This window comes from Nilaparvata lugens, chromosome 7 (assembly GCF_014356525.2).
Source record: "Nilaparvata lugens isolate BPH chromosome 7, ASM1435652v1, whole genome shotgun sequence".
NCBI lineage: Eukaryota > Metazoa > Arthropoda > Insecta > Hemiptera > Delphacidae > Nilaparvata > Nilaparvata lugens.
This window is the reverse complement of record NC_052510.1, coordinates 35613130-35636472: the sequence shown is the minus strand read 5'-3', so window position 1 is coordinate 35636472 and position 23343 is coordinate 35613130. Positions and strand designations below refer to the sequence as shown.

Here is a 23343-nt window from a genome sequence, read left to right as displayed (position 1 = left end):
TGCAGATGGCAAAAATTTTTCCTGATTCCGAAGCTAGGGGGACTTCTTAAACGGTATGTCTGAGTTACTCTTTTATAAATTAAGAGTACAAAGGCTCCAGCAGATGTTCAGAGTTACAGGCACCAGTCTCGTATAACCAATTACAAATAATTTTTTTGTAAGCAAGAATACCAACAGTGGGATCAACTATTTCTCTGTTTGGGGCTTTTCTTAATAGGATGTTGGAAACATAAAACGGGTTTGTGCGGTTTATTGATTTAATAATTCTAGGGACCTGTAGGCCCACATTTGCAGAGCTTCTAGTATTGTAATTATGCGTTACTTCTGTGACAATACAATCCCTATTTCTGAATGTAAAATCAAGTACATTGTTTATAACCTTTCCGACGAGCTAGCTTTTATATTTGTTTCACTCAAAGCACTGAGGGCGCCCTAACTTATATATTTCGATGATATATCACTCACGTGCTGAATTTTTATAAGCTGTTGGTGACGATCCGAATTTCCTGGTAGTCCTGGATTTTTGGTGGCCAAAGTCGTCTTCTCCAAGGGATTAAACAAATATTTAAATGACTTTCGCTTTAATGCAGCATCACTAAGTCTTATAGAAAATTAATAAATGAATTTAAACTTTAAGTCTTTAAAAAGTACAATGTAATAAAGGGTCTTGTGCTCTACAAATTTTAGTGTCCTTCCATAGTGGTGTCTCGCAGGCAAGTGTGCAGGTTCTACTTTTATTTCTACAATTTTCATTTCCGACTTACAAATTTACATAAATTTAAATAATTCATTACTACGCCATTTAAAGGTTCAAATAGTCCATGCCAATCTACTAAACCATTACCTATATCATATTTATGATATTTTATATGTCCTCAGGCCATATCCATTACATAAACTGAGTAATAAAAATTTATAAGATCTTATCATTTATAGAAATATTTATAAATACATTTGAATCGGCTCTCTATTGCCGCCCATCGATTACTACAATTTGATTGGTCCATGCAAATTCACTACTGTATACATGCGCCTAGGAACATCCCACTTCCTTAATACTCTAATTTATTTTTATTTGGTGGTTTAAGTATATTTATTACATATAATATATTTTTATAAGGTTTATAAGTTGTTTCTCCCTCTACAACAATTAGCCATGTGCTTTTTTAAAGTCCTCCAGTTGCATACCATTTGTTTACAATAAATTTTTGCCAAGGTGTCTGGCTAGATTTTACGTTATGCGACTTGATCGATCATTATGTCGCCGATCAGTAGGTATTTTAAGCCTAACCTCAAATTTTCCAATACTTTATATAATATAATATAAGTAGCAAATAACTTTCTTTTTCTATTCGGCTGTTCTAATTTTATACCTGTTATTATCTAATCTTTTAATAATCGTTATCGCATTTGGCGATACTAGACTAGCTATTTCACTTCAGACCTATAAAATTCTCCCAAATAGGGATTTTGTTTGCCCATCAGATTTTAATATGTTACAATGTATGAGTCAACTTTTAGACGATAAGGACCTTCATGATTGTAAATCTCTAGTTATAAGTGAGGCTCAACCTTTTATAAGATACATTCAAGTCATAAATAAATATTTGATGTTCAATATTACCACTTGCACTATAAGTAAACAAAATCAAAACATTACAATTTATCCAAGGAAGACTCAATTATTGAACCCTGAAGAATCAGAAAAGCTGTTTAATTTTTTAGAACCATACGTTTATTGGGAAAGCATTGTATCCTTACCCTCAGAACAGCCTGCGAAAACACTATATACAAATTTATCTTTTGACTTGATCCATAAAGCTAATCTAAATATAGAACCACTAGAAATAGAGATTGACAATGGTGTAATAACCGAAACCGGTCTTTCTAATTATCAATAAATCAGTGGTTCTTTGACAATTTTTTAGTCTTTTTCATTCAATATGAATAATTACCACAATATCAAATTCTCAACTACACAAAAAGTGAAAAAAACCACTAGAAATTATAGAGGATTTTACAGCTGAAAGCAATTACCTACTTCATTATATTCTTATACCAATTGGAATTTTTGTGCTGTTGATAATAATTGTTGTAATTTATTACAAAAGTAAAATCTCATTGAAATTTTGTAATCGAAATATTCCTGATAAGAAACAAATAGCTTGTAACTTAGGCGGACCGTACCTCCCAACCGAAACTCCAACTTGAAAAATTGTTCTCAAACTTTTGTATTAGTATGTATTGATAGCTTTGTTGAGTATTATGTTATATTGTTTTAACCAGTTTTTGTATTTTGGGTCTTATCAGTTTTTGGTCGCTGAGGACAGCTCCAAACTTGGGGAGGGAGAAGTTATACCCACTGTTATCGTATAGTAGCTGATACAGCACTTAGAATAGTATATAAGCTCTAGTAATTGAGATTGTTTGTCTCATTTCTGTATTTTGGGCAGTCACTATGACCGTTTGTTTCCTGAATAAATCTTTTTAAAAAGGATGTCACGTGTTCCGTTTACCTAACTAATGATAAACGATTCTTGAAAAATGTATTATAGTTTTGGATATTTGACGAAAATGTTGATCAGAATTCTCAAAAATGAATAAAAGAGTAGCAGGAAAATATTACAGAGTAATAGAATACAATACTGTCAATGAAATGAACTGATTTGGTAGGATACTTACTTTAATGATTTTAGTTTTCCTATTCCTGGAGGCAATCTGACAATCCGATTATTACATAACCTCAAAGTCACCAAACTGTTGAATCTTCCCAATTCAACGGGTAGACACTTCAACTGAAAAATAACGAATTCTGATTATAAAGGAAATAATTATGTTAGATTCATCCTCAGCACAAAAAAAAACTATTCGAACACATATTGACAGTAACACCAAGATACTAATACAGATCGTCCACTGAATCAGGCTCAGAAAATTCCCGTATATTTCACGTTTTTCCCGGTTTACCTCGCTGGTTAAAACACACGATTGATAAGTAAGAAAATACATTTTTGGGTGGGGGTTGGTGTTATGGGTCACTCAGAAGGGGAGTCCATTTGGAAAAATGTAATATTCTTGAATAACAATTTCACAAGTGCACAAGTATGTTTTTCATCAAAATTTAACACCATTATACGATTATAACTGAACAACCGTATTTCGAATAATATAAAAAAGGCAATTTAGAAGAAAACCCGAAACTCTCTAGCCTACCCTTTAACCTTTGTTTAAAACATTATAGTCCAGTCACTACCTATATATACATTGGTGTTTGCAATATATATAATAGTTTTGATTTTTCAATAATATTGTTTGGATACATTAGAGAAGTCTAGAACCAGTTTTCGCATGCGAAATTTCCAATATCTTCCGATTGTCACAATTTCAAATGTATAATACAGAATCCCCCTGGGCGTAATTTTGTGCTCTTCAGCCTGAGATCGGGTAGAGCGCACAAAATTATGCACAGAGGAATTTTGAATTATACATTTGAACTGTGGCAATTGTTGATTGGAAACTAAAATTCATTAAAATTTATTATTTTGTTGCATTTTTACTAGTTTATGTAGCTCAGTACAGATTAGATATAGAGAGCTCCGGTTGATTTCATTTTATTCAGAATTTTATACCTTATCTGAAAAAAGGCGAGAGCAAATTTTACTGTCCGATTAATGGATTTGGCGAAAATTGCTGAAAACTGGAAAATGAACCGAAAATACCATGTGTTTGGGCCATTCAATATCTCGCACAAGGAGATTTTACATGCAAAAAATTGGTTCTGGACTTCTCTTATGTATCCAAACAATATATTGAAAAATCAAAACTACAATTTTCACACCCCCTTTTACATATCTACATTGACTGGACTATTATTAAAAAAACATTTTAGGTTCTGGAAAACATGTTGTATGATTTGAATTACTATCAATGATTTCAAAATCGATAATACCATAGAGAAACAATAGTAAAAAAGGGGGCGATGTCAGGATACACCACCGTCAAAGTCAGACACATCCATCCTAGCACTGAAAATCAGTCTTGTTTTGGCGGTGGCCACTTTTGTCGTTCTTGTGCTGAAAAAGAAGTGTCTTGTTTTGGCAGGGCGAGTCCGTGACTAATTTCTCTACCTGGAAAACAGTCTCTGGTTGTCGCTATCAGCTTTTGACGCTTATGTCAGAATAGCTTGGAAGTAAACTGGTTTCAATTTTGTCACAGACTGTACTTTCTTTGAAATATTCTTTTTAGAACTTAGTGTGACTGTAGAAGTGTGTGTGTGACCACCATTGGACAATACTCCTGCGTGACATTGTATCTTATCTCAACCTTATTTAGTTCTATTGCTTCCTCTCTCATTCTCTCTCTCTGTCTAACACACACACTCTCTCTCTCTCTAACTCTCTCTCTTACCCGGTTGTGTGCTAATGCTCTCCTTTCTTCAAAACCCCTCAGGGTTTTGTTATTATTTCATACAATGCTTCAGACATAATTATCTACAACCTATCTTGAATTTGACTTTCCCATGCCTAGATTTGTAAATTTCTTTGTGTCAATAATATTCATTACTATCAACTCTTGCTTGTCATATTGTGAATTCCCCCATTCCACCGAGTAGGATTGTATAATATAGTTTATGTAGCATCGTACTGGAGGGTTGATGGTTGAATGTGAGAGAGGGCCGGCCGTGCAAAAAAAAAACTAAAACTGCAATTCAATTAAATCCTCACTTCTTCACTTTCTCACTATAGGCCTATATCCCTCACAACCACACTCTCTTGTGAAATACACAATCCCCTACACTGAAATAATTTGACTCCTTCAAGTTATTGTCACGATGTATATCGTAACTAGAGAAAGGAATTGAGTTTAGGGCTCATTTATTTGACGCTCGGCTATCTTTGATAGAATCTAAGGGGTCAACGTTCAAGCCAGCCACTGGCCTACCGCTCAGCGGTGCTGCGCATCCTCTCTCCCCTCCCTCTCGGTCACTGAGGGAGGCTCGAGAAAGGCTAGCAGGAGGCAGTCGAGTTCGGAGAGCCAGGGCGAGCGGTCGAGAGAGGTGAGAAGGAAGCAGCGAGCAGCTAGCAACGTCACAGTACGTCTTGTACTAAAGTGAACTCCGATCTCTTCAGCGACCGGGAGTTGTGTTGAGGCTAAAGACGATTAGCCTCAAACACGGTGAACTCCTTTGCTCAAGACCCGTTTGGGCGAGTGCTGAACGACATTTAACCCGTTTAGACAATGGGCTACCAGTTTCGACCAACAGCGACACATCAGGTTTGGTCGAAACCTGACTCCCCATTGGTAGACCACCAGTGGGACATCGAGGTGCAAGAGGACCTCTGGAAAGGTGTGGAAAAACCTTTCCCGCAACTCCGCGACCGATCCGGACCCCAGGAGGACAGCTGGTGCCCGGCAAGTAGGACTTAGGAAAGTCCAGAGCGCGAGCCGCCGCAGCGCACTAATCCAGTGCGGGATCGAGAAAGGACCTCTGGGATGGTGTGGGAAAACCTTTCCCGCCACTCCGCGACCGACCCGGACCCCAGGAGGACAGCTGGTGCCCGGCAAGTAGGACTTAGGAAAGTCCAGAGTGCGAGCCGCCGCAGCGCACTAATCCAGTGCGGAACTGAAAAAGGACCTCTGGGAAGGTGTGGAAAAACCTTTCCCGCGACTCCGCGACTGATCCGGACCCCAGGAGGACAGCTGGTGTCCGGCAAGTAGGACTTAGGAAAGTCCGGAGTGCGAGCCGCCGCAGCGCACTAATCCAGTGCAGAACCGAAAGAGGACCTCTGGGAAGGCCAGGGAAGGCCTTTACCAGAGCTCCGCGACCAACCCGGACCCCGGGAAGACACCCGGTGCCCAAGGACTAAGACTTAGTCCTGACACGAAGCCCTTTCTCACGACTAACACCGCAAGGTTCCTATTCCCTTCATTCCACGACCAACCCTGTTTGGCTGTGTGAAAGCACGGCCCCTCTCTCCTAAAAAAGGGAAACATTTCTCCAAAACACTCAAAACCCTGTTTCAACCCCCAACTCGAACGAGGGTGGTTGACGGACGCCCCACCAAGACTCCCATCCCCTGCCGCGGCCCTCCCCAGTCGCCGACTGAGTTTAGCCGGCCCAGAGCGACACTGGGAACCCTGATAGACAGGTGTGGGCAAAAATCTACTCAGAAGATTGGCACACGAACGTGGGGCCCAAGGCAGGAGGAGAAAAGCAGCAATGAGTGCAGAGGAGAAATGTAGTCACGCCGGAGAAGACCAAGAGGCGCAAGAGGATAGCAGCGATCCAGGAGTGTCCTGGATTTACAAACTCCACCGGAAAGAAGCAGTGGACCTAGCAGCAGCAGCAGGGCTACCTACAACAGGTACAATGGCGGAGCTAAGGAAGGTTCTTGTGGACCATCACAGGAAGACGGCAGAGGAAGCCAGCAACCTGAACCAGGCTAGCAATGGAGCTAGCACAAGCTACCACAAGGCGGAAGGAGCAATGTCTCTGTGGCCTCCTGTAGAGGAGGATCATCAGGAGTCTTCTAGACTCAGAAAGCTGCCCGAGGAGGCGTCACCAGCTTCCGATGGCGAATCATGCCATTCATGGGTGTATCGATTGCGGAGCAGAGACACGGTCAAATTACTCCTAGACTCGGTGCCCACAGACGGCACCTGTTCCGAGTTGCGGAGAGCGTTAACGGAGCAGCGGCAGCGATGCCTCACGATATTACCACTGCCTCCCGCTGAAGAGACTGTGATACAACCAGCGCCACCGAGGTCAATGTCGGCGCATGTGGACGCTGGCCCACTGTATCATGCGAGACCTGCATTAGTGAGACCAGAGGAGTCGTCGGCTCACCAGTACAGGCCACGACAAGCACCACACTCACCGATCCGAGCTGCAGCCCATCATACACCATTTATGGACCCAGGGACGGTGTGCGATAAGGTGCAAGGATGGAGGTTGTCATATGATGGCAACGGAGACGCTCCTAGCTTTCTAGAGCATCTCGAGGAGTTACAACAAGCCTACAGGCTGACAGGGGAGCAGTTGTTCCCGGCGCTACCAGAAATGCTAGCGGGAAGGTGTTCCTTATGGATGCGGAACCGAAGAGGGTTCTGGCAGCATTGGAACGATTTTGTAAGGGACTTTCGGTCTCGTTATTATCCAGCAACCTACGAGGAAGACCTGGATGCTCAAATCCTGGGTCGACAGCAGCGTGAAGGTGAGGCTATCGACGACTACGTAGAAGAACTTCAGACTCTCATGAGGAGAAGAGGAGATTTTTCAATCAACCACCAGCTACAGAGGCTGTACAAGAATCTTCTACCCCGGTACAAGCTGTACATTAGGGAAGCCGAAGTCTATTCGGTGGACGATCTACTCAGGCTGGCCAGGCAGTATGAGAGGATAAAATCGGAGGAGAAAAGTGCTCAGCGGAGGCAGAGGGCTGTGAAACAGGAAGAGGTTCGTAAACCTGTGAAAGCGCGCCCCGAGCCAGAGCCTACAACTTCACAACGGCGAGTGGAGTCGACTCCAGTAGGACCTACCTGCTGGCATTGCAAGAAAGCGGGTCACTGAAGGTCGGAATGCCCTGAGATTTCTCTCTGCATGGGCTGTAGGAAACCTCGTCCCAGTTGCAACTGTGAGAAGGATCAGAAGAGGGCGACAGACAAAGCCGCAGTGGTGAGAACTAGGAACCAGCTCCAATTGGAACCGGAGTCGCAGTTCGACAACAGACTGTATACCACAGTCGAGGTAGCTGGCCACCAGTATCGAGCACTACTCGATACAGGAGCTGAGTCCAACTACTTAAGCTTGGCAACGTTTGCGAGCTTAGAGGCAGCTGGATGTGCAAAGAGAACTCCGACGGAGAGGGGCGCGATTCTGGCGAATGGAACCGCGGCGCGGCTGTATGGAAAGGTGGAGATCAACCTGAAAGTCGGCCAAGAAATTCTTCCCACAGTGATGACGATCATGGAAGGATTATCCCCCGAATTTTTATTTGGCATGGAGTTCCTGCAGGAGCACAGGGTGAAAATCGACACCCGCGCACGCATGGCGGAGTGGGAGCCTCAACCCAGGGAGAAGAGTGCTACAACTACCCAGAAAGCTGCGAAGGCCAGAGGAAGAGAGGTGAAGTCCGGTGCAGCCCCGATAGAGAGGCAAGGAAGGTGTCCACAGCCTCAGGAGACACGCGTCTTCATGCTAATACGTGTCCGAGATGTCTGGCTGAATGCACTGGTCGACACCGGGGCCGAGTCGTCCTATGTCTCTGGAGAGGCAGCAAGGCGACTGAAGGAGTCTGGCGATTGCCAGGTGAAACCAATTAGTCATCAACCGATCTTGGTGACTGGAGAAAAGCTTCCCGTAGTGGAGGAGCTGAAGCTAACTGCCGAGGTGTGTAGTAGACGAGTCTACTGGAGAGTGGCAGTGATCAACGAGTTAGAATCCGAAATGATTTTGGGATTAAGTCATTTAAGAGCGATTCAAGCAAAACTCGATTTGAGGCAGAGGAGGATGATATTACCTCCGGCTTTAGTGGGACAGGTGGCAGCAGTCGCTTCAGAAAGGGAGGAGTTCGAGAAATTCCTGGAGACGGAGCTGATAAAATTCAGAGATGTACCAGGTGCGACTCACCTCCTGGTTCATAAAATCAGGCTGAAGGAAGGAGCTGAGCCGTTCCGACAACGTCCGTATCCTCGTAACCCGCTTATGCAAGCGGTGATAAACGAGGAGGTGGACAGTATGCTCGATCAGCAGGTCATTGAGCCGAGCAGTAGCCCGTGGAGTTCACCAATCGTCTTGGTGAAGAAGGCTAATGGAAAGATGCGGTTTTGCATCGATTTCCGGCAGATTAATGCACTCACGGAACGAGATGCATATCCTTTGCCGAATATGACAGGCATTTTGGATAGATTGAGGAATGCCAAGTACATTTCTTCAATCGACTTGAAGAGTGGTTACTGGCAAGTACCGTTGGAGGAACAGAGTAAGCAGCTTACAGCGTTTACGGTTCCTGGAAGAGGGCTGTTCCAGTTCCGGATGATGCCCTTTGGTCTACACTCGGCTGGAGCTACATTTCAATGCCTCCTAGACCGAGTAATTGGGCCGGAATTGGAGCCTTGTGCTTTTGCTTACCTAGACGACGTCATCGTTCTAGAAGAAACGATGGAGGCTCACATGCTGAACCTAGCTAGAGTGTTCAGTAGGCTGAGAGAAGCTGGCTTGATAATCAATCAAGAGAAATGCCAGTTCTTGAAGCGAGAGCTACGCTACCTGGGACACATAGTGACGGAACAAGGACTCAGGACTGATCCTGAGACAGTGAGAGCGGTAAACGAGTTCCCAACTCCGCAGCGGCTCAGGATGCTCCGGAGTTTTCTGGGGTTGGCGTCCTGGTATAGGAGGTTTGTCCCGAATTTTTCGGACCTTGCAACCCCTCTTCACCGGTTGCTGAAGGTAGGAGTGAAGTGGCACTGGGGACCAGAAGAGGAGAGAGCTTTCCAGGAGATAAAGGGGGCTCTCACTAGATCTCCAGTGCTCACATATCCTCACTTTGAACTACCGTTCACGCTCCAGACAGATGCCTCTGAGTATGGACTAGGGTCTGCGCTTACTCAGGAGGTCGATGGAGAGGAGAAGGTCATCGCCTACGCAAGCAGAGGGCTCAAGGGGGCCGAGCTGAGGTATTCTACCACCGAAAAGGAGTGCCTGGCTGTGATTTTCGCCCTGAGAAAATTCAAGCCGTATATAGAGGGGTATGAGACTACAGTGATTACAGATCACCAGGCTCTAAAGTGGCTTAGGGCTATCCCTAACCCGACAGGAAGGCTAGCAAGGTGGGCCTTAGAGATGCAGCAATACAACTTGGTTATCAAGTATCGAAGAGGGAAGCTAAACGTGGTCCCAGATGCTCTCTCACGAGCGTTGCCAGGAGGCGACATGCTGGCAAGTCCACAGGAAGGTCAGGAGGAGCCCACAGGAGCAGTAGCCGCCATCGTCATGGAAGACAACAGATGGATAAGGAGGATGAAGAACAATCTACTCCATCATCCACAAAAATACCCCGACTATGTGGTAAGGGGTGAGGCATTGTATCGACACATATGGGCCCGTCAACAACCTCCTGATGCGCCGGAGAGTGATGGCTGGAAGCTATGTGTTCCGAGAGGTGCTAGGAGGGAGATACTTCAGCAGAGCCACGATGCCCCGACAGCGGGCCATCAAGGAGTATTCCGGACTTATCACCGGATAGCCTGTCGCTACTATTGGCCAGGCTTGTATGCGGACGTCGCGAAGTATGTGAGGCGCTGTGAGACGTGCATGAAGCATAAGGTGGAGCAGCGGCCTCCATACGGACAGATGAACAGCCAGAGGAAGGTGGTGCGACCCTGGGAGACTGTTAGCACCGATATTGTAGGTCCGTTACCTCGCTCGAAAAGAGGGAATAAATACCTGGTGGTATTTCAGGACCAGTTCACGAAGTGGACGGAAGCTCGGCCGCTAGCTCAGGCAGACAGCAATGCCGTAGCGCGAGCTTTGAGGGAGCTAGTCGTCACCAAATTTGGGGTGCCGAAGCTGCTTATATGTGATAATGGAACACAGTATACAAAGACTTTTTAAGTCATACTGTAAGGAGAATGGCATCACGTTATTCTGCACCCCACCCTACACACCGAGCTGCAACCCTACGGAGAGGGTTAATAGAGTCATGAAGACTATGATACAGCTCTATGTGGGCGAGCACCATGCGGATTGGGATCGCTATGTGGAGGAATTCTGTTTCGCCATGAATACAGCAGTACATGTAGGCACTAAGTATACTCCTGCCTTCCTCAACTTCGGAAGAGAGTTGAGAGCACCAGGAGATGCTTGTGGTGAGGAGGAAGACGATCCTCGACAGGAGGATGGAGGCACGAGTCGAGCAACCCAGCTGAGGAGCTTGCAAGTACTGAAGCGTGCACAGAAGCTCGTTTTAGATAACCTAAACGAGGCCTATAATAATACCAGGAGGTATTATAACCTTAGGCGAAGACCACTGGAACTAAGGACGGGCCAGTTGGTGTACAAGAGGGATTATCATCTCTCGTCTGGAGTGAACCAGTTTGCGGCTAAGCTAGCTCCAAAATTTTCTGGGCCTTATGAGGTAGAGAAAATGTTGAGCGCTTCTGTAGTGTTGCTGAAAGGAGCTGCTGGTAAACTGCTGACTGTTCACGTGAAGGATATAAAAATCTTGCCGCCCCTTCCCGAGGAGGAAGAGGAGGAAGATGGAGAGGACGGCAGCGGAATGCGAGCTGCCCGCGACGGCCGAGAGGACAATGATGGAGGAGCCAGTGTGGAGGAGAGCGGTGACAGCAGGAGGAATCGAGTAAGCCGGGTGTCGCTGCCCACTCGGCTGATGGAGTATCGAGGAAGAGTAATTCAACAGCAGCAGTAAGGTGAGTGACCAAAAGGAGTAATAACACCGAAATTTGGAGGAAAATACATTTGGAAATATAGCTCGCTTATTTATGGGGTTTGAGATAATTGATAGCATTGGAATAGTTGAAACTAGCCTGATATTGGAGCATGAATTAATTATGTCTTGATTCAGAGAAATATGTGGACATTAGGCCTATATTTAAAAGGTAGCATTCATAACATTTTTTTTTTTTCGAGTAAATGGTCCTGTTTAAACAGAGTCGAAATTAAGCTGAGTGGCAACCCAACCATTCTAGTTCAATTAAACAGATAAGCAGTTTCTAGGCTTTTTCTGTTAAGTCGAAAAATTATTGTTGCTTTTATTTTCGTCTCCAACAATATCGCCATCTTATTGTCTCAGAGCTCTTAATCCAATTCCCCTTGCCAAGCACGGGTCAAAGAGATGGAATTTGCATTATTTCATTTATCATGTTGTCGTCCACAATTTGTGAACTGTATAACGATAATTAACATTGGAGGAAATTAATTGTCAGATTTTTCTGAATCATATTATTTTGTCCATGAAGTTTTGGATTAAATATTTATTTTGATCATAAAATAAAGCCGGCGATAATTGCTTGGGTCCGTGGTAATTAGTGAATTACGATACAGAAAATAACTGGAGTTATTTTTCTGTGGATAGAAGTATATTATGTTGCAACCGATTATTCATGGTATTTGAATAAGTTGCGTGTGATGGGGCAACCGATTATTCATAGTATTTGAATAAGTTGCATGTGATTGCAACCGATTATTCATGGTATTTGAATAAGTTGCTTGTGATTGTGAGTCATAGTGCACTACAATCGTTTTTGTTGGTTTCAAATTTTGATCAATTTCTCTCCAATATTTTATTGAAAATGAAAATGTCCAGAAAGTGGTTTTACTGAAATAAAATCTTCATTATTTCATTATTTCAAATTCATCTCGTTTTGAAAGGCACTGGAGCTATATTAGTATTACAGTAGCCTAGGCTTTATTGTGCTATTGTTTTAATTGTGATTTAGTCACGTTCAGTAGACAGGTCCGAGTTTCCCACGGCCTGTGCTTGTAGACATTTTCTGTGGCTATATTTCTATCTTCAATAAAACAATTCTAGTAAGGAATTTTATGAGAAAAGGCTTTGTCATCGTCTCATATAAGAATTGGCATCAGGAAACAGCATTTTTCCTATTATACAGTTCTGCCAGTTGAATCTGAATTTCAGTGCTACGTGCCTGTTGAGCGGTCGACGCATAGCGATAAGATAAAATAATCAATTTATTTTGTCTACTAAACAGATTATTCTCGTCCGATCCTGCATTGTTTTTCACTTTATTTAATTCAATAATTCCCGTTTATTCCTGTTTTCCCCCGTTTATTGTTGCTTCTCAAACTTCACTCGGTCAGTCTGTTGTGAGCTACCGAGTAGGCAACATCTAGTGACAGGCTATAGCGAAGCAATTTTATTACGAGTGGACTTTGTGATTTTCATCTTTATTTCTCTCATCAACTCTTCTTCAAATAGCGTCTTCGTTTTCTAGTTCATTTTTTTTTTTGGTGCTTTTTCTTGAGTTTTGGACTTGTGTTTTACTTTCCTCCAAACTTTGTCAACGTCATCCTTGACTTCTCTTCTTCAGCATCACTTATTGTCACTTATTACCTTCCTCCCTATTTACTTCTACAAATTTTCTCATCAACCAATTTTTCAAAGAGAAAATGCCGTCTTTCCGGGCCTCTTTCACAGACCAGGTGTTACGGGAGATGGAGCGGCTGTCTCTAACTGAGAAGGCAAGGTTTACGCCTTTCCAAGCGCTGCGCACTCGACATGCGAATCGTACCCCAGAAGGACTCCGGGACATACTGAGGAATTTGAAGAGGGACACCCTCCTCGGGTTTCCTCTGATTCGGGGGGGAGGTATTGCCCTGGCAGTAGTAAACCGGAAGGAGGCTACCACCACCATCTTGGACCCCGGTCACAAGACCTCGGCGGATGATTATGAGGCCATCCACGCAATCATGGCCAAGTTCTGTCAAGTGAAGAGACTACGCCGCATCACTGGATGGGATGTGCAGTGTTACCAGCACGACCGGGAAGGCCTCACCCGATGACAATCGGAACGCATCATCGGTCAACAGCTACTCCGGCTCCTCCAGCAGCGAACTCCACCGGTAGACAGCTTGGTAGAGGCTGCCTCCAGGGAGTTGTTCGAAGAGTTTCCTGCTCTGCGGACGAGCCGCGACCGCAACATAGTAGTCACGGTGACCCAGCCCGCCCCCCAACCTCTTTCCAGTCCGGTTGGAGCCGAGACTCCAGTGCCATCGACCTCCGCCATCGCTGACACTCCCATGGAGGTCCCAGAGGTCCCCACGGAGGATGAAGACGCCTTGCTTGAAGGAGGAGGTGGGGGCTTCTCGATCTCGCCGGCCTATGGAACCCCTGAGGAAGCCGTCCGACCCACGACCCCTCCTTTCGCCGCAACAAGGTCCGCGACCCCGACTCCCCCTACCAGAGTTTCGATACGAGAGAGGGGACTCACTGAGGCTTGGGGAGCAGCCTCCACAGAACCTCGGGAGCATCCAGAAAGTTCCAGCTGCTTTCCTGTCACCAGCAGCCAGCCGTTGACACCTCCCCATCCCGCCGCTTCCGTCCGCCCTGATGAATCCGAGGTCCTTGAACTTTCCTCCGAGGACGAAGAGGAAGACACCTCGTTGCCACCGGCAGTTCGCCTGTCCACCACCGACTGTGGACGAGGCCTTGCCCTCATCACAATTGGAGATCAGCCTACAGTTAGGAAGGTCACACACCAGTCCTTCCGTCCCGGAAAGCGCCCTCGCGCCGGGCGCCTGAGGATCTGAGTGCGGATCTGAGGGCGACGGGCTTGGGTCAAGCCGTAAGTGAGCAACCACAGCGAAGCTAGGCAGTGCGAGAGCACGGCCATGCAGGGCGCAAGCCCGGCACCTGCAGTACGCAAGCACGGCGAAGCTAGGCAGTGCGAGAGCATGGCCATGCAGGGCGCAAGCCCAGCACCTGCAGTGCGCAAGCACGGCGAAGCTAGGCAGTGCGAGAGCACGGCAGCACCTGCAGTGCGCAAACATGGCAAAGCTAGGCAGTGCGAGAGCACGGCCATGCAGGGCGCAAGCCCGGCACATGCAGTGATCAAGCACGGCGAAGCTGGGCAGTGCGAGAGCACGGCACGCAGTGCACAAGCACGGCACGCAGTGCGCAAGCATGGCACGCAGTGCGCAAGCACGGCATGCAGGGCGAAAGCCCGGCCCGCAGGGCGAAAGCCCGGCAAAGGTAGTGCGCGAGCTTGACCAAAGCAGTGTGGTAACACTGCAGCCAGATTGTGAGCTCGTCCGAACGTCGTGCGCAAGCATGACACATCGGTCAGTGAGTGTCTGGATTGTCATTACGCGGACGCACACCTTCGCGGTGTGGGAACACCGCGGCAGTGTGAAAACACAGCACGCAGTGCACAAGCACAGCACGCAGTGCGCAAGCACGGCACGCAGTGCGCAAGCACGGCACGCAGTGCGCAAGTAGGGCATGCAGGGCGAAAGCCTGGCCCGCAGGGCGAAAGCCCAGCAAAGGTAGTGCGCGAGCTTGACCAAAGCAGTGTGGGAACACTGCAGCCAGATTGCGAGCTCGTCCGAACGTTGTGCGCAAGCATGACACATCGGTCAGTGAGTGTCTGGATTGTCATTACGCGGACGCACACCTTCACGGTGTGGGAACACCGCGGCAGTGTGAAAACACGGCACGCAGTGCGCAAGCACGGCACGCAGTGCGCAAGCACGGCACGCAGTGCGCAAGCACGGCCTGCAGGGCGAAAGCCCGGCGATATGTTTCTGTGTTTTCGTGTTTCTGTGTTTTTTGTGTTTTTTGTGCCCTGTGTTATCCCCTCCTGGCAGTGCGAGAGCACCGCGACTCTTACCTGCAGTGTGGAAGCACGGCCTCCCGGGCAGTGTGGAAACACGGCGACTCGGCAGTGCAAAAGCACAGCGTCCATTTATGTACAGTGCGAAGCACGACACTTCCCGGCAGTGTCCTGCAAGTGTGACACGGCGTTCCCCGGCAGTGCGAAAGCACTGCGCTCTCACCTGCAGTGCGAAAGCATGGCGTCCTGGGCAGTGCGGAAGCACGGCGACTCGGCAGTCCAAAAGCACCGCGTCCTTATTTTTGCAGTGCGACAGCACGGCGACTCATTGCAGTGCGGAAGCACGGCGTACCCTTGCAATGCTACTCAGGTTCTCAGAACCGGTCTGAGGTGTTGTTCACCTCGTTTCTTTTAGTATTTTGTGTTACCCTCCCCCCCTGGCAGTGCGAGAGCACCGTGACTCTCATCTGCAGTGCGGAAGCACGGCGTCCTCGGCAGTGTGGAAACACGGCAATTCTGCAGTGCGGGAGCACGGCGTCCTTTTTGCGATGCGAAAGCATGGCATTTCCTGGCAGTGCGGAAGCACGGCGCCCCGGGCAGTGCGGAAGCACGGCATCCTTTTTGCAGTGCGAAAGCACCGTGTCCTTTTTTTTTGCAGTGGGAAAGCACGGCGTCCTTTTTGCAGTGCGACAGCACGGCGTCCCAGCAGTGCGAAAGCACCGCGTCCTTTTTCTTTGCAGTGCGAAAGCACGGCGCTTCTTTGCAGTGCAATAGCACAGCGTTTTTTTTGCAGTGCGAAAGCACGGCATCCCACATCGCAGTGCGAAAGCACAGCCATCCCCCATTGCAGTGCGGAAGCACGGCGGTCTCTTGCAGTGTGCAAACACGGCGTCCCCCATTGCAGTGCGAAAGCACGGCGCAGATCTTCAAGATCTTCTCCGAAGCTAGGCCTAGGATCTGGCCAGATAGCTTGCTCATTTCTTCGGATGGTGCCGATGCACCACCACCGGTTGGCAAGGTGTCAACCTGGTGCCCAGTTTGTGTTCGGTCTATGATGACCGGCGGAGAGGCGGCAGAATGTGCTCAGGCATTGGAACATTCTGTCTGCCGTTTACCCCTTCCATCCTCACCACCCCCCCTCTCCTCCCCCTCTCTTCCCCCCCCTTCCCTTAGTAGGAACAGTGTGTCACGATGTATATCGTAACTAGAGAAAGGAATTGAGTTTAGGGCTCATTTATTTGATGCTCGGCTATCTTTGATAGAATCTAAGGGGTCAACGTTCAAGCCAGCCACTGGCCTACCGCTCAGTGGTGCTGCGCATCCTCTCTCCCCTCCCTCTCGGTCACTGAGGGAGGCTCGAGAAAGGCTAGCAGGAGGCAGTCGAGTTCGGAGAGCCAGGGCGAGCGGTCCAGAGAGGTGAGAAGGAAGCAGCGAGCAGCTAGCAACGTCACAGTACGTCTTGTACTAAAGTGAACTCCGATCTCTTCAGCGACCGGGAGTTGTGTTGAGGCTAAAGACGATTAGCCTCAAACACGGTGAACTCCTTTGCTCAACACCCGTTTGGGCGAGTGCTGAATGACATTTAACCCGTTTAGACAACGGGCTACCAGTTTCGACCAACGGCGACACGTCAGGTTTGGTCGAAACCTGACTCCCCATTGGTAGACCACCAGTGGGACATCGAGGCGCAAGAGGACCTCTGGAAAGGTGTGGAAAAACCTTTCCCGCAACTCCGCGACCGATCCGGACCCCAGGAGGACAGCTGGTGCCCAGCAAGTAGGACTTAGGAAAGTCCAGAGTGCGGGCCGCCGCAGCGCTCTAATCCAGTGCGGAATCGAGAGAGGACATCCGGGAAGGTGTGGAAAAACGTTTCCCCCAACTCCGCGACCGATCCGGACCCCAGGAGGACAGCTGGTGTCCGGCAAGTAGGACTTAGGAAAGTCCAGAGCGCGAGCCGCCGCAGCGCACTAATCCAGTGCGGGATCGAGAAAGGACCTCTGGGAAGGTGTGGAAAAACCTTTCCCCCAACTCCGCGACCGATCCGGACCCCAGGAGGACAGCTGGTGTCCGGCAAGTAGGACTTAGGGAAGTCCAGAGCGCGAGCCGCCGCAGCGCACTAATCCAGTGCGGGATCGAGAAAGGACCTCTGGGAAGGTGTGGAAAAACCTTTCCCGCAACTCCGCGACCGATCCGGACCCCAGGAGGACAGCTGGTGTCTGGCAAGTAGGACTTAGGAAAGTCCAGAGCGCGAGCTGCCGCAGCGCACTAATCCAGTGCGGGATCGAGAAAGGACCTCTGGGAAGGTGTGGAAAAACCTTTCCCGCAACTCCGCGACCGATCCGGACCCCAGGAGGACAGCTGGTGTCCGGCAAGTAGGACTTAGGAAAGTCCAGAGCGCGAGCCGCCGCAGCGCACTAATCCAGTGCGGAACCGAAAGAGGACCTCTGGGAAGGCCAGGGAAGGCCTTTACCAGAGCTCCGCGACCAACCCGGACCCCGGGAAGACACCCGGTGCCCAAGGACTAAGACTTAGTCCCGACACGAAGCCCTTTCTCACGACTAACACCGCAAGGTTCCTATTCCCTTCATTCCGCAACCAACCCTGTTTGGCAGTGCGAAAGCACGGCCCCTCTTTCCTAAAAAAGGGAAACATTTCTCCAAAACACTCAAAACCCTGTTTCAACCCCCAACTCGAACGAGGGTGGTTGACGGACGCCCCACCAAGACTCCTGTCCCCTGCCGCGGCCCTCCCCAGTCGCCGACTGAGTTTAGCCGGCCCAGAGCGACACTGGGAACTCTGATAGAGACAGATGTGGGCAAAAATCTACTCACATTATGTGCACCCAACTTGATAATACCGCCCGTTGTTCTCTCAATAATATTTGTTGAATGAGCGTTAGCAAGTTCTTACTTTTTACTCAAGTTCATAGTTGTAGCCAGTCTGTGGGTTTGCTTGTTTGTTTGAATGTACTACAATATCTTTAGAAAGAGTTGATCAATCAGCTTCAAATTTTGAACACACACTCTTCGAACCTTTTTACAGGTCAAGTTCGTTGAACAACAAAATATTTTACTCACTTCTTCGTCCTTTTTCAGGATATAAAAGTAACATTGAAAGTACTGCATGGGACAAAATAACTTGCTCCTGTGTGTCTGCCTGACTATTATCCTTCAGTAGCATACGCGTAATATTAATGATACAAATTGTGATGGCAGTTGCTATGTCGTTGGTATTATTGATTTAACAAAATTTGAATTCTGATTCTGAACCATTTACCCATACAGAGAAACCTATGAAGTCCTATGGATTCACGTAGGCCTACAGCGTAATATTAATAGGAAACCAGCTTAATGTTCCTTTTCCAAAGATAATATAACAGTGGGCTCCACTGGGATTCTTATTCAAATTGAAAAACAATTCTGTAGGTAGCTTCAAATTTTGGTCTGCCATCTTCGTTCCGCCACATTGAATCAAAAATTTTCTATGGGAAGGTTTTAATACAAGATTCAAATAATAAAGAATTTCAAGAGACAATGAATGGTGGAAATCGCTCATAAATATATCAAACCGTTTCAAAGATATTCACATTTTAGTGTTGAAGTTTTTGGATATCTGTGATACAGAAATATTGCTCGCCTAGAACAGGATAGATTATTCATCACATATTCTTATCATTATCGTTCCCTAGCAACCTATTTTAAGCGTTTATAGTAGCTGCTGAGAGAGATTTATGTGATAGATATACCTGAATAATACTATTAAATACTATATTCGATTAAACAACAAGTGACCCAAATGAAGCGATTCAAATATAAAAAAAAAGAAAAATGGGAATGCGAAAAATATTATAATATTTGGAACTCCATAACTTATCATTTAATTAAGAGACATTTATGGGATTAATAATTTATTGAAAAACACTAATAATTTAGCAATATTGCACTAATAGTTCTAATTTTAGATGACTCTCTCCTGGATTATTGATTATGTGTTTATTATTCCTCAGTGATTGCTGCATCATCTGAGAAAACTTCGTAAAAGTGATATCTGTTCGAAATTGACAGAATGCTCAAGTATAGACATTTAGAAGAAAACAAACATTTCATTTAATGTTCATTGAAATCGACCACATCAGTATTATTTACACGTGAATTACCGGTAGTGTATTGTTAATGTATTAAGATTTGAGAAGTTAATATGAGCATCTTATTGGTTTTTCTCTCAATGATTGAAATGAATGGCTTAATTGCTTTTATATAATCATGAAAATATCACAGTTTATTACATTCCAGTACAATTATCTTGTTTCAAAATCCATTTCTAAGTAGAGCTCATAAGTATCGTAATCTTGCCATACAATTACCATACAATAATTGAACTTGATTTCATTCAACTTCAGTGGTGCCATTTCACCAAACTGCTAAAGGGGGGGGGGCAAAAACCAAGAGGTATTGGGGGGGGGGGGAATACCCCCAAAGGATAGAGGGACCTGGGTTTTTCCCCATAAATGTTACATTAGAAGATGTTATTATATGCTTCATTTTTTCCAATTTTATACAAATGTGGTTGAAGTATCAATACAAACATAGGTATACATTATTAGTTATTAAATTCAATCATGGAATATTTATTAGAAATATGGGTCTACAGAGAGGCCCTAGAGTAGGAATACACTGAAACAGATTTCTTAAAAATCATGGAAAAAGATAAATTTTTCTTTTACAATGACAATTTCATTTGGGATCATATTCTAATTGGAAAATAACTTTCAGTTAGAAAGCTAAAGATACATCAAGCTGTTCCCATAATTCTCAACAACCCTTTACATACATTTTTGATTGTCTGATTGTGCCCTTTCTTTTGCTTTCACTGTGACATCTTGCAACTTGTTAATTCTCACATTGAAATTTATTCAATAACTCACTTATTGTGCTCTGATCAATAAGTGTACCCATTCTGTATTCAAACTATACCACAGAGAAAAATATATTATTTATTACTCTGTACCCGTATCCATACTTTCAAGGCAATTTTGCTACATTGTTGATACTGTAGAAGGAATTATACTACTGCTGATAAAGAAAAGTATTGAATCATTATGAGACTCTAAGGATTCGTGTAGATAGACCCACATTATCATTATTTATCTGATTCTTGAGGGGGGCCTAGGCTCCCTAGGCAGCTGATTATAAGTAAGAATTAATATTGATATTTTCATAATACAGTACACCTGAAGAATTGGCAAAGTTTATGGTAAGGGGTGAGGAGGTACTCAGCTCTTCCAACTAACATCGGATTAGTTTTGTGCAGTCTACTATAACAGACGTTCCCATATGGATGTTACTATAGACGTATTTATCATCGTATTCAATTTTTGTTTGTTAGTTCGTATGTCTGATGGAAATCGAAAACGGCTCTAACGATTTTGATTAAGTTTGAAATATAGTATATAGTTTGAAATATAGAGTTTGTGATACGAAAATCATCATTTGGATTAGGACTCACTCATGTTTAGGATAACTCACTGAGGGAACTTAAAATGATTAGGTACAGTAATAATATTCACCAACCGAGTAGCAGCTGACAGAGAGTTTTCCGTCGTCAGTTGAAAACAGTTGATCAAGAGAGTTTTTCATCGTCAGTTGAAAACAGCTGATCGAGAGAGTTTGCCATTGCCATTGTCAGTTGAAAACGAGACAGATGTGTTGAGTCACCAAGTTTGTTGACGTCATTTTTTTGAAGTTATTGCATGATTCGAGAAAATAGGTGCAGAGAGCAGCCGAGTGACAGCAACACAACGCAAATTTGAATTTGAAACATAATGATTGCGGTAATATTAATCAGGTAAATGCTAAAGTAGTGTAACAATATTTATTGTTACAATTGTGAGTGATGAGAATTATGCAAATTAGCCTGAGAAGTTAGCCTGTTGTGAAAATGGATTTTGCTGTTTTGCTTTTCGGCGTTGTGTTGTGTTGACTCTGTAAGTGTGTGCGTAGAAGCTATCATCCTAAGAATAACATCAATTTTCCTGGAGCAACAGCTTAGTTCATGAGCCTTGCTTTTCTGCGTTGTGTAGTGTCGACTCTATAGGTGTGTGTGTGTAGAAGTTGTGGGAAGATCAACGATTTTCCTAGAATATAAGTCTGGTTCACAACCTTATAAGGCAAGGAATTTGTAGCTGTCAAGGAAAAATAGTTTTCACTTGGTGGGAGAATGTATCTTAAATTGTAGTTGTAACGTTCCTTTCTATTGGTGGAAATTTTTCTAGAGAATAGTAGCTACCAATCACAGTTGGCGTTGATTGGCTTCCCATCTAGTGAGGCCGTTTGCAGCTGTCTGCGGCAATACGAGAAAAGCGAAGTGCTTTCACTCAGCGTCTGTCCTCCGACATAAGCAGTACTAAATGTAGTCTGATCAGAACTTTGTGTTAATCATGGCTCTCATGCCAGCTTTAGGCCTTTTTAGTGTTTGACTCTGGAACCTTTTGTTTCAGTAGCATTTTTAGTTTTTTCCGCCTCAGTAGTTGCTTTAATTAAGAAGAGAGAGAGTATCAAATTGTCACCTCACAATGGAGATTTTCCTCCTATAACCGCTACTAAAGGTACATCATAGATTTATAATAATAATTAAGGAAATGATTATCGATGAAAGCTTCCATCAGAGTGTTAAATTTGTTGTGATAGATACATTTGAGTGTAATATGTAGAAATGTAGAGTACCATTCTGAAGAAGGAATTGAGAATGATATTTTCGATTTTAAATTATTTTTGAAGAGGAAGCTATTAACCTAAATTTCAATTACTGTTGTTTAAATCCAAATTGACTGATGTTTATAGTATATTATTATGAGTTCTATCAGTATTTTTGTTATAGATTTCATTTGTCTTTTGATTCTAATGAAAAGCTTTCATGTTTATTTAGGAATCACCTATCATGTAATTTATTCTTTTAAATTACACCATAAATGTAATTTACGTAAGAGTACTGACTAAACTAACAACAATACTCGAAATACCTTGTTATGAAAAGTAATTCAATCAACTTGTGAATTATGTAGGCCTATTATGGAATAACTATGTACTCATCGTTTTGTGTATAGGGCATAACCCTGATTACAAATAAATTCTATTCTATTAAATCAAGAGATTGAAGTAGGTAATGTCTATTTATGTTTTTAAGTAATAAGTATTGATTTGAGTTTTATATAACCTAAAATAGGTTGATTTTATTATATAACTGAAGTTAAGTTAATTTGTATTATCCTAGTTTATTTTTTATTCTAACAGCGGTGTAAGTACGGGAACATCAAGTATGGGATCAATGTACGAATCCATCAATTCACGGGTTCATGAACGTGTATCTTTAAGCCGCTGAGACGCCTCTGAATCGATGGCCGTCCTAGAAGCTTGGGGTATGCTGTCTCCTGTCCATCTGGACGTGTAGAGCTCGATCACCGAGCCTAGATTCAAATTGAAGAAACGGCTATGAGGTAACAACTTTTTCCAAATTAAACGAACGTCCCAGGAACTCCGGATGTGACAAAATGGGTTTTAGTGACGACAGACTTTCAATCAATTAAAATGTGCGGAATTAGACTTTTTGTTAAATCATAATTTTGAGATATTATTGGGGATAGATAGATTATTAATTTTATTAATTTGGTTTGAGTAATAGATTTTCGGTTGTATCTTTACATTGAAAAGTGAGGCCATATTTTCTCTGTAAGGATCCAGCTGGGAATTTCAGTTTTCTTCAAATTTATAAATAATTATAATCTTCTAAACTACTAAAAGTTGAATGAGTATATGAATTTTTAAAGGTCCCTTATTGATTAAATTAATGTTTTAAAATAATTCTCATCTTAAAGTTGTAAAGGATCAAATGAAGTTTCAAGGACCCTAACCTTTTCTAAATTTGTTTTGATGACATATATTTTTTGAATAGTTTTTTCCAAGGTAGTATTCCATGATGTGATACTTGAGGAATGTTTGTCTTTGCAGCTTTCATGATATAAAGATACAGAATAGT

The 23343-nt window shown here is 44.6% G+C and overlaps 1 protein-coding gene across 3 annotated transcripts in view; it reads right to left on the bottom strand.

Moving 5' to 3' along the window:
* Nucleotides 1-23343, bottom strand: part of LOC111051291 (leucine-rich repeat protein 1) — an 81897-nt gene that overhangs the window by 35526 nt on the left and 23028 nt on the right. For all 3 annotated transcript variants that reach the window (XM_039432634.1, XM_039432632.1, XM_039432633.1), the window contains exon 4: nt 2683-2795. In XM_039432634.1, the coding sequence (XP_039288568.1) occupies nt 2683-2795 (113 nt within the window). The remainder of the gene's footprint in view (nt 1-2682; nt 2796-23343) is intronic.